At 33.6% G+C, this 12,133-nt stretch overlaps 2 protein-coding genes across 2 annotated transcripts; both read right to left on the reverse strand.

Moving 5' to 3' along the window:
* Positions 1–1,806: 1,806 nt before the first annotated feature.
* On the reverse strand, positions 1,807–4,818 carry LOC133824061 (uncharacterized). Its single transcript, XM_062256923.1, has 2 exons — positions 3,463–4,818; positions 1,807–3,166 (listed from the first exon to the last, which is right to left on the reverse strand). The coding sequence occupies exon 1, from the start codon at positions 4,697–4,699 to the stop codon at positions 4,115–4,117; it is 585 nt and encodes a 194-aa protein (XP_062112907.1). The 5' UTR covers positions 4,700–4,818; the 3' UTR covers positions 1,807–3,166; positions 3,463–4,114.
* Positions 4,819–6,957: 2,139 nt separating this feature from the next.
* On the reverse strand, positions 6,958–11,864 carry LOC133824063 (T-complex protein 1 subunit beta). The gene is made up of 12 exons (XM_062256924.1): positions 11,680–11,864; positions 11,142–11,179; positions 11,009–11,065; positions 10,638–10,703; positions 10,389–10,500; positions 10,055–10,183; positions 9,784–9,855; positions 9,280–9,395; positions 8,992–9,068; positions 8,218–8,703; positions 7,509–7,824; positions 6,958–7,394 (listed from the first exon to the last, which is right to left on the reverse strand). Exons 2-12 carry the CDS (start codon positions 11,145–11,147, stop codon positions 7,248–7,250), a joined length of 1,584 nt encoding a protein of 527 aa, XP_062112908.1. The 5' UTR covers positions 11,148–11,179; positions 11,680–11,864; the 3' UTR covers positions 6,958–7,247.
* Between the last annotated feature and the right edge of the window lie 269 nt (positions 11,865–12,133).

The raw sequence follows: 12,133 nt of genomic DNA on the forward strand, positions 1-12,133 counted from the left end.
GTGAGATGTGGAGTGAGTGACTATTGGGAAAACTTATACATGATCTTGTTTATTTTCATCTAAATCATATATTAAACATATTAATCTAAGATAACCTAGAACATGTTTCTAAAATAGAATTCATACAGAGATAATGATAAGAATACTTACATTATTGTGCAGCGGAATGATTGAGTCATTCCTTCAGTTTCTCTAACCCTTGTATCTTTTCTGTCGCAGAGTATCACCAAGAAACTGAACCGTTCTTCAATTTCTTCACTGTCTTCCAAAGTATCCTTAGAATCACCTAGATTAGGATGGGAAATTCTCAACACGTGAGATAGATACAGAGAGAAGAAAAGAAAATAATATTGAGGCTTAGAAAAAGACTTATGTTTGTAGAGAGAATCTAAAACCTACTAGATCTTCTAATTTTTAATCAGATAGTCTTTTTGTAATCTTATTTCAACTCTCATTTGGAATTTCTTTTATAGGCTCAATTAAGTCACTTATTTATTTAAAAAATTAATAAAATAATAGTCAATAATCAGTCCTAGGTCAAAATTCTCATGGGCTTTAGACCCATGAAATTTCTCTTTTAATTATAAGTTCATTGGACTTAAATCAAGGTCTATATTATTTTCTAATGATTTAATTAATTAAATAATTATTTAAATCCTTTATCAAATTAATTATTTATAATTTGAATCTTGATTTAAAATTATTTATTAATTTAGACACCAATTTATCTTAATTAATAAATCTGCCCTAATTTCTCTTTTCTTCTCTAAATTACATAACTCTGTAAAACTATCCAAAATTGATCTGGTCAACTTTGATAGTTCTAATTGATAGTTAAATCAATTAATTGAGACTATCTAGATTATTTTATCCAAGGTACACTGGGGACCATGGGCCTATGAAATCAAGCTCCAATAAGTTATCATAAATCTAACAAATAAATTTACTAAGTTATTAATTCCTTGTGACCCCACTAAATACTGAGAATTGCACTCTTGAACTCATAGAACACTCTATAAGAAATATAGATATGTTATTAATTATCCATTGTTACAACCATAATTGTCACTCAATCATCTATAGACAGTCTACAATGAGATGAGACTAAAATATTGTTTTACCCCTCATTGTATTTTACCCTTAAAACACTTAGTTCCTTGTAAATGATATTTCAGTAAACTAATATTAATTACTAAAATAAGATCTCTATCTTTTAGCACCTTGAACCAAACTAAAATGAAACCATCGTTTCACTTCTTCATCAGAAGCTATAGATGTTCATATCTATGATTAACACTCCCACTCAATTATACTACCGAGTTCCCAAATGTAAGTATGGGCTAGTCTGTAGGGTAAGCTGGTAACGAACAAGTCAAAGAACTCAAATAATACAATCAGTTAGAATAATAACCACTCAGAATTGAGATTGAATTGACATATGGTCAACTATATGATATGACTAGAATAGATAATAAATGTATGTTTTACTTATCCTATCTACTGTCAATATCGGTCCAGTCCGATGTAAAAAATACATCTGATCTTATCTACTTTGCTAATATTCTGGAAAGAACATAACACTATAATGTGTAAGTAGATCATATTGTAGATTGGCAAGTCAATGTAAATCATGTGCACTGACTAATCTTAGGATTAACTTATTTTGAACATATAATGATATTTATATTACACTGTGATTACGTCCCTATGAAAATGATTGGCTATATTCTCAGGATTTAATAGAATTTTATATTAGACAAATAATCATGAAAATAAAATATGTGAGCAAAGTGATTGACCTAGTCAAAAAATAATTTCTATTCTTTTATTGATAATAAATGAGATTACAAAGAAATTGGGTCTTAATTAGGGCATAAAACCCCAACAGTGACATTATCAAAGGCACAAGTATAATTTTCTAAATGTTTTGGATGAAGAAGAGGTCTGGCCAATTTAGAAGTTGGTATTGCTTCGGCATGTCTCGGTTGTTATACCTTTTGAAGTATGAGCTGGTATTGGTGTCTCGGTTGTAGCTTGTTTTGAAGAAGTAGCAACTGATTGTGATGAAAGCTTGGTATCATGAGGTCGTGTAGTTTCATCTAAAGAGGCAAAATCTGCAAGCGTAAGCAAATTGTGAGAAAAAATATTATCAATTATAGTAGCAGATTGTGAGTTTTTTAAAGGAAAAATCTACTCATTGAAGATAACATCACGAGAATGAAAAAATTGTTGAGTGTGAATATTTAGCAAAGTATAAGCTTTCATACCAGCATGATAACCAATAAAGATGCATGCTTGAGAACGAGGATAAAATTTATGTCTATGTCTATCCAAAGTTAAGGCATAAGCAAGACAACCAAAACTCCTTAGATGTGCATAAGAAGGTATGGATTTATAAAGTAACTCAAATGAAGTTTTATGCTTAAGTAGAGATGATGGTATTATGTTTGTAAGATAAACAGTCATGTTCACTACATAGCTCCAATAAGACAGAGAGAGATGGGGCTGAAATAAAAGTGTCTGAGCCACATTTAAGATGTATTGATGTTTTCTTTCTACAACAAAATTTTGTTGTGGTCTATCAACACAAGACTGGAAGTATTGAACACCTTTTGTGGCAAAAAAAATACTAGAGATTTTCAGTTCTTTAGCATTATCAGTGCAAATACTTTTTATTGTAGATGAATATTGAGTAGAAACATAAGAAAAAAATTGTGGGTTAATAGTTTGAGCATCAGATTCTGCCTTAAGTAAAAAAAAAATCCATGTATATCTAGTATGATCATCTACAATAGTAAGGAAATACTTGTAGCCTTCTATGCTTAGAACATGAAAATGACCCCAAATATCTACATGAATTAAATTAAAAGCAGAAACAACCATGTTATTAGGAGAAGTGAAAGGTAAGCGCTTTTGTTTAGCTAAATGGAAAATAGAACAATGCTGAGTATGAGAGTTGTGAGTAGAAAAAAGAGACACTTTTATCCATAAAATTTGTTGTTAACATTGATGGGTGACCTAGGCAATAATGCCATTGGTCTTCATTGGTACAAGATTTATGAGTAACAGTAGAACAGTAAGAATGAGTGAACTTGTTGTGTTGTTCAAGTAAGTAGAGGTTTCCATGTCTTCTAGCAATCCCAATCTTTGAAATTTGAAAAGGAACCTGAAGAAAACAACATGAAGATGTGAAAAAAAATTGAAAAATTGGTGTCTATGAGAAAGGCATTAATCGAGACTAAGTTGAATCGAAACTCAGGTATATAAAGAACATTGATCAATGTCATATGAGCATTTAGTTTTACAGTGCCAGTTTTGTTGATCCTAATATGATGGCCATTAGGAAGAGTGACAACATTAGCAACTAATGTATCATTGAATGAAGAAAAACAACTAAGGTTATGCACACATGGTGAGTAGCACCACTGTCCATAGTCCAAGTAGAGGGATAGAGATGGTTACCAGAAACTTGAGAAGTTGAAGGTTTAGTGGGATTACTTATGAAAGGTTGATGTTGAAGTTGTTGACTCAATAAGGATATGAGTTGTTGGCTCAATTGGCATTGTGAGTTGAGCAAGCAAGCAGGAGTTGAAGAAGATGAAGCTTGAGCTTGATTCACCGTAGGCTTGGCGATTTCTTCAAACTTTCTTTTGGCACCATATTCGGGTGGGAATCCATGGAGAAAGTAGCACTTGTCAGCCAAGTGGCTCGATTTATGGAAGTGAGAGCAAGAAGGGTGTGGCTTCTTGGTTCTTGAATATGTGTTTGACTAGGAACCGATGATGAAATAGGGGATGCAACAATGATGGGAGTAGGGTTGAGACCTAGAGATCTTTGTCTTTCTTCTTGTACAACCATAGAAAACACCTTATGAAGTGAAGGAAGGGGGTCACATAACAAGATTTGAGCCTGAATCTGACTATATGATTCATTGAGACCAGTTAGAAAATTGAATGATTTGATCTCTTGTGTAGTTATCATGAAGTTTAGGCATGGCTCCACAGGAACAACCACAAGTGCAAGGAGTGCAAGGTTGATATTCTTGAAGCTCACCCCAGAAAGCAGTGAGTTGGGTAAAGTAAGTGTTGACATTGTTATCACCTTGTTTGAGACTTTAAACATAGGTCTTGAGCTGGAAAATCTGTGGTCCATTGCTTTGATTGACTCTTACATGGAGATCATTCCACTTATCAACAGCCCGATCTTTGTACATGATGCTTGCTCCTATTTCTTTGGACACCAACTGAAGAAGCCAAGCCTTGACCATGTTATTGCACTGCTCCCAGGCCGAGTGGTTGGGGTCATTGGCAGGGGGTCGGGGAAGAGAACCATCAATGAAGGCAGTTTTGTTCTTGGCATTGATGGAGATGGAGGCAGCTCGTTTCCAAGATTGGAAATTTTCTTGAGTTGTGAGTGGGGAAGGAACAATGACAAAATTAGTGAGATCTCTTGTTCCCAAATGGTAAGGGTTTGGATCATCTTGGGAAGGTCGATCTATTGGTTGCAGAGGAGCAAATCGGTTTGCTGCAGTGACGTTTCCTCCATTGATGTCGGTGGTCGAAGTTGAAGAATCAGAAAGACCGGCAGTAGCAGCAGTCGGAATTGGAGGTGGAGTCATCGGAATAGAAGAAGAAGTAGCAGAGTTTTGTGGTATAGGGACGTTTGGGGTCTTGTGACCGGTGGATCTTGTTCTTGCCATTGTTAGGGTTCAAAGAAAGCTTGAAAATGGGGTTGCGCCTAATACCATATTAGAAAGGAAAAGAGGTTTTTCTTTATTGAATATCATTAAATGCTTCTTACATAAAAAGAGTCAAAGCCTAGTATAAATAGGCTAAATAAAAAATAAAAATAATAAAAAAACCAAAATACCCAGCACAGCTGATTGTTACAACAATAATCAGTAGGACTAACAAATTACTAATCTTAACATGCCCAAAAAAAAAAAAATCCATTCACAGTGTTGAGAAAAGAAAACAAAAAATATACAATACACCTGTGACTATAATAACATGTCTATCCCAACATCAGTGCGGATGTTTTCGATACCCGCACTAAAGAAATTTCCATAATATACCTATTAATAAAAATAGTAATGCTAATTCTTTTAAAGATAAGGTGTTTTTTTTCTTATGGGTGTGTGATGGGTCGTATTGTATAATATAGTATTATATTTAATTGTATAGCATATCTTAAAGGCTATTTAGGATTTTTATCCTCTAAATTATGACTTATATATTATTGTGCCTTCAGATTTTTTTTTTTTTTGCTGTTAAATATTCCTTCCGAACTATTCACAGTGTTGTAAAGTGGGACTTCCGCCCAATTTGTCCAATGTGGCTAACGACGTGTTGACTGGCTCTTTGTTTGCTGATGTGTCTTGGCCACGTCAGCACCACATGTGTAATTTAAAAAAATTAAAAAACTCTTTTTTTATAAAAAAAATTAATAAATTTAAAACAAATCATTACACTAAAAATAATTTAAATTAAATCAAATCAAATCTAACAAAACTAATTTTTTTTATAAATTATGATTTATTAATTTTTGTGTTAAAATACATATATGGCGCTGATATGGCCAAGACACATCAGTAAGCAAAGAGCCACGTCACCATGTCGTTAGCCACATTGGATAAAATTGGACGAAAGCTCCGCTATACAATACTGTGAATAATTCGAGGGTAATTTTTATCGGCCCGAAAAAATCAGGGGCACGATAATGTATAAGTCATAGTTCAATGGGCAAAGATCCTAAATAGCCTATTTTAAAATAGTATTTATTAGGATTCCCCCCCCCCCCCCCCCCCCTAAAAAAAAAAAAAAAACTATTACCAATCCAAATCATGCCCCTCAGATTTTTCAACCTGTTAAAAATTCCCCGTGAATTATTCACGTTACTGAAATGTGGGACTTCCGCCTATTTTCACTAACAAAATGGTGATGTGGCAATTTGAGTGCCGATGTGTTATTGCCACGTCAATGCCTCGTTTATAATTTAAAGAATAAATAAGATTTTTGCCCTCGAACTATTACCATTACCAAATCGTGCCCCCCGAATTTTAAAATTTTAAAGTTAAATAATTTTTTGAATATTAAAAAAAAAAAGAAAAAAAATCATTAAATTAAAAATCAATTGAAATTAAAAAAAAAATTGATGGTGACAAAAAATTGGCTTAGGTGTTGAGCGTGCATCTCTGAGTGAGCTTGAAGTTGGCTGGGTAGCGACATCATTGACAGGCTGGGCTCATGCAAGTTCCCCGACGACATTCAGCTTTGGTGTCACCTATGTTTTCCTTCTGCATCTCTCCATTTCCCTACCCATCTCATATATCTTCTCTTCTCTCTCATTTGTTGAGTGTCCTAGGAGATTTGAATGGTGCAAAAGTGTGAGAAAAAGAATAGAAAATCTAGATTTTTTGTTATGTTGTTAATATCATATGAAAATGTGTATGAATTTGAGAGAATGAAATTTTTATTTGTATATATTCTGATAATTTTTTTTGGTTGAATTTTTGTTGTGATAAATTGACTAAGTGTTATTAAGATTGTTTTATTAGTGCAAAAGTGAGAGAAGGTGAAAGAAAATAAAATAAAATTTTGACATAAGTTTGTTTTTTATCTATTTGATTTTTTAATTTTGTATGATTTAATTTAATTTAAACCGAATTTTTAGTTTAATATTTTTTTATCTTTTCCTTTTAATATTCATGTTTAAATTTTAAAATTTTGAATTAAAAGAACACGATTTGGTAGTGGTAATAGTTCAGGATAAAATCCTATTTATTCTTTAAATTATAGTTCGAAAAAAAAATTTAACGAGATCCTAGTTCATGAGGCAAAAATCTCAAATAGCTTTAGGTTTAATATTGACTTTTATTAAAATGTTGTGTATTTATATGTAAAAACAAGTTAATAGGCAACTCAATATAATACTACAATGTATAATACATATAAAGCGGGATCCCAAATGCATTCTATAGTCTCATCTTTTCCATTTCAATCTCAAAAGTGATACAATCTATGAAAAACGAAAAACAAGCATAAAAAAGACGACAAAAGAAGCCCTGCATTAATAAAAATCGTCTAAAAAGGAGTGGGGAAACAAAACAAGCCAACAAAACTTTCTTCCCTGATCTAGTGTCGATATAACACACCAAGTCATAAAAACACATGCTAAGAGAAAGACAGAACATTGAAAAAACAGAACATTGAAAAAACAAATGTTCTTTCCCAGCGATAATAGACACTCTACATTCTGTCTTCTCTTCTCCGCGGTGCACACGTTATGATTTCATCGACTCTAAGAATCATCTCTGCAGCCTCTGTTGCAGAAAGCAATACCGCCTGCTTCACTTTGAATGCTTCTGAAATTCCCAATTCCGCCATGTTGCCAACCTGTGATTTTTCAAAATCAGTTTATTGCCCCTTGAAATCATATTTTGACTACAATTACATTAGATATTCTCTATCACGCCTCTTCAAAAATAATAAAATGAAGAATTTACTTACAGATCCAGTGATGACGTCAATTCCAGCATTGCATCCTTCTTTCTGGTGCTCTGCACGAAGTTGAGCAACCAACTCGGCGCTATCCAAACCAGCATTGTCTGCAATGATAGTCGGGATGGCCAAGAGTGCCCGTGAGAAAGCTTCAATTGCGTGAGACTTCTTTCCGGGAGTCTTCTTGGCCAGCTCATCTACTTCTTTTGCCATAATCATCTCAGGCCATCCACCTCCTAGCAAAACTCTGCTGTCATTGACTGTCTGGGACAGCACGCACAAGGCATCATGCAGAGACCTTTCTGCCTCATCGAGCACGTGATGGCTGCCAAAAGCACACAAACATATCATTTTGTAACATCTAGATGAAAATTAAGCAAAAGCTGAATTCAAGAGCAGAGACATGGTAACATGATACAATGAAATATAAAAGAATTCCAATATTAATAAGAAAAATATGTTTTCAATAAACGGCATCACACAAACCAATCAATTAACCAAGAATAAGTTCTAGGTGCTTTATTATAGCCAGTCATATTGGAGTGTTCTGGTCATGTGAGGAAAAATAGGGGATTACTAGTAAAATATCGTTACTGGAAACAGAATAAGATATTGCAGATGTATGTGACTTAACAAAAGAAGTATCACATCACAGTTAGTGCAAAGCTCAACAAACAAATCAGTAGTGTCAAAAATACAAGAAATGTTCTGCAAATACCTTGCACCTCTCAACACTATTGTACATGCCTGACCCAAATCAACACCAGAAAAATGGATCAACTTGTCTTCACCAATCATGATTTCCTCAATGAGCTTGCAGTGTCCAAGCTTAACTGACTCTGGATTGTCAAAGGTTGATGCAATTTCACCACCAGTTACTAATGCTAGCCGTTCAATGCCGTCAAAATCAGCATGCTCAATTGCAAGTATTCCAGCATCTGCAAAGAGCTCCTCTGGGAAATTGTATATCAACTGTCTGTTGACGAAACAGTTTATGCCATGAGCTATAATCTTTTGGACCTTTTCTCTCATCTTATCTTTCTCAGCTCCTTCAATTTCAGCAACCCTTGACATCGAATCAACACGAACACGTGCCCCATAAATCTTGACTTTGTCTGTGTCCATAGCAGTATTTGCAACTAAAATCTTTGCATTTTCTATGCGTTTTGGTTGCCCAATACCTATTTTCTTGTCAAGAATAAATCTGAGCAAGCATAACAGAGTACATTAGAAAAAAATACTGCAGTGAGCAAACAGTAAATAAATTTTGGATAGAACATTAAAAGCCTCAAAAAATAATCAAATACTTCAATAGAACAGAAGTTTACAAAAAATTTGGAAACACTTCCAACGTACTTAACTTTTATCCTGGAATAGAATGCTTACTCCAACCAAAAGAAAATTTTATGCCAGAGGTGTTGTAAAGGTATAAACATTTCAATGTGCTATGTTGACTAACTGCAACAAACAAAACAAGTTCAATATAACATACCCTTCATCTAAAAAGGAATCCTTCAGTGATCCACCAGGCTTCTTTATGATTTGAATGGACTCTAAGTTGGTGCTTCCCTGTCATTGACAAAAGCCTTGTCAAACAATACAGACAGAAAGTTGAACATAGGTAGCTTATGCTCATGGCCAAATTACATGCATAAATGTGAAACCAACGCAATAAAATACAGAGATGATAAAATACATGCATAGTTGTTTGTGTTCAAAAAAGTTATAAAAAGCAAAAAGCACACACACCATCAGGAAACTACTCGATGTCATTAATTACCTTAAGACGTAGTACAGCATCCACAGCAAGTTTACCGAAATGTTCCTTATCCTGTGAAAGAATTTTGGAGCTCAAAGTAGTCATTGCAATCTTCATTAAGTCAGATTTGAATTTCTCTGCAAAATCCAGCAATTTCATCCTTAGATATGCTACACCATAAAGGCTTCCAGAAAATGAACTCCAAAACAATTACAAAACCCGATTCAAAATTAAGAAGCCATATATAATTGAGTATGCAAACATCATGTGCCTAGAATATCAAATTAGAAGTTCATTAAGTTTTTTTCAAACAAACTTTATTTAAGAATATGATGAGCGAGATAATCCACCAAATGCAAATAATAATAAAAGTACAGGGTAGAAAAGAAAATATTACCAGAATCCGTCTTGTTAAGTTCATTAAGTTTTTTTCAAACAAACTTTATTTAAGAATACAACGAGCGAGATAATCCACCAAATGCAAATAATAATAATAAAAGTACAGGTTAGAAAAGAAAATATTACCAGAATCCGTCTTGTTATCAACAACCTTCTTCAGCAAAGCATTACGAGCACATTCAGATGCCATCCGAAAACCTAAACAACAAAAATACAGATTTGTAAGTCACATTGTAGTTGTACAATTTATTAAAAGACAAGAATCATCCGTATGTAAAATAAAAAAGAAACAAGATATGATAAACATGGGATGAATCTTTGCAATGCAGAGTTATACTACATGTGACATTATAAAATTAATTAAATTGCTAGGATCATTCATATATAATATAAAAACCTGATATGATGGTCATAGGGTGAATTTTTGCATTAACCAGCTTTTCTGCTTCCCTTAGAAGCTCCCCAGCCAAAACAACAACAGAGGTTGTACCATCACCAACTTCATCATCTTGTACTTTTGAAATGTCTGAATCCTATATTAAGGATCACTATACACATATAGCAACTATTTAATTCAACAAAGTTGGTCCGCAGTGTAGTAAAAGACAATTAATAATTATTAACTTGCTAACATTCCCATGTATAACTTTTTTTCCTCGAGGAAAAATCATTTAATAATAAGATAACCTACTAAGCAGCAAAACTACTGCAAAAACCAATTGCAAGGATACCAACTAGGACTTTAGCAGCAGCATTGTCAATGTGCAGGGACTTTAAAATGGTAGCACCATCATTGGTAACAGTAACTTCATGTCCCCTGCCAGTTGATTGTAAAATTTTATCCTGCACATATTATTTTGGAAAAAAAAATCTTAGAGTTGGGTTCATGGGAACCAAGTGGCGTTATTATAAGCATTCTTTAATTCAATATATGTCAAAACAATAAGAATTTGCTTGTGAAGGAAAAAAAATGTCTTTACCATTCCCTTTGGCCCCAAGGTTGTCTTGACCAAGTCAGCAATTGCCATTGCACCAATAAATGATGCCTGAAATAAAAAAAATTAAAAAACAATATAAAGCAGTAAGAGAAAAAACTTGTAAAAAATTTATCATCGTTGTTTAAGTCCACAAGTACGAAGTTCAAAGAAAAGCTTTGTAAATATAACTTTAAACTAAAGTCCACAAGTAAGAAGTTTAGAATGTTGAAGTAAAAAACAAGCAAAAAATCCTAAACTTTATTCAATATATATGCATTTGTCACAATATAACTGAGAAAAACCCAAGCTTATACTTCAAATATAAGTTATCAGCATATAAATGGCCATTAATGTACTATGAACAGAAAACTCACCATCCTGGCCCGCTCTCCTTTCTCTTCGCTTGCTTCATCTTTGAAAATTCTCCCGATCTGGAACATTAACATTGAAATTAAGCACCAAATATACATATACTAGAAAATAGTTCTCATAGCAAAATTAACATACCGTCATGGATGGGCAATGTATATTTGCTCAGCTCAAACCTGAATGCAATATCTCATTAGAAAAAGTAGAAAAGATCATCAACCAAAACATAAACAAGCACTAATAAAGCATTAATCTACCAACTACTCCGACTTCCATTTTTCCATTTTCATAACAGACTTGAAATTTTCTCTGTTTATTTCAACGGAACCAACAAAATATCAATAATGCGTTTGTATTATAAAACTGTACACAAATTGATCTGAAACTGACTTTATATAAAGTTTTGCAGCAAAATGATCAGTTCACCAATATTCCTCTCTGCATCAACTGCTATTTCTTGCTATTCCTCTTCAAAAATATACACGAGACAAAGAATTCCATCTTGCTAAAATGCACATTTTAAGTAAAATGAAGGTACAGAAGCATTTTTCGAACCTGAATCGTAAGCCTTTGATTAAATCTTGAGCTTTCTAAAACTCGTTATAATACTCATTTTCAAAGTTCAGGAATGGACACAAAAAAAAATGACTACTTTGTAATGATATATACAACTCACTTGATCTGTAAGGCAGCTTGCTACTGAGAGAGAACACCGGCGACGCCGCCGAGGAGAGAGAGGGATCCGAAAGGCCAGTCCGACGAGTAGAACTTGAGGGAGAGGTTGGGGTCGACCGGGTACTGAGAGGAGGGGCTGTGTGAGTGAAGTGAGAGGAGAGATTTAAAAGTTAAAACGAATGCCCTAGAAAAAAAATGCTGCCATGGAATAGTAGTAGTTTTATGTTTTTTTTAATATGGGCTTTGGATTGGGCTTCGGATTTCGGGTTTAAACCCAAATTCTGACTAGGAAAATTTACCTCGTAGCACTGTACGTATTTGACAAATGAATACATTACTCACACTTATGTCTCAACATAATTTAACCTTAGTGGGACTTATGTAAAAAAATTTGACACATAAATGCGGGTAATGTTTTGGTATAAAAAATGCGTACATATCAAAATATTTACAAT

The sequence above is a fragment of the Humulus lupulus genome, chromosome 3, assembly GCF_963169125.1.
Source record: "Humulus lupulus chromosome 3, drHumLupu1.1, whole genome shotgun sequence".
NCBI classification, from domain to species: domain Eukaryota; kingdom Viridiplantae; phylum Streptophyta; class Magnoliopsida; order Rosales; family Cannabaceae; genus Humulus; species Humulus lupulus.

Excerpts from the sequence above, each read along its gene's own strand:
- LOC133824063 (XM_062256924.1), bottom strand. Across the intron at positions 9,856-10,054 it reads CCCTATGACCATCATATCAG|GTTTTCGGATGGCATCTGAA; the intron begins GTTTTTATATTA and ends TTTGTTGTTTAG. Across the intron at positions 8,704-8,991 it reads GATTCCTTTTTAGATGAAGG|ATTTATTCTTGACAAGAAAA; the intron begins GTATGTTATATT and ends ATGCTTGCTCAG.
- LOC133824061 (XM_062256923.1), bottom strand. The coding sequence starts at position 4,699 with ATGGCAAGAACAAGATCCACCGGTCACAAGACCCCAAACGTCCCTATA.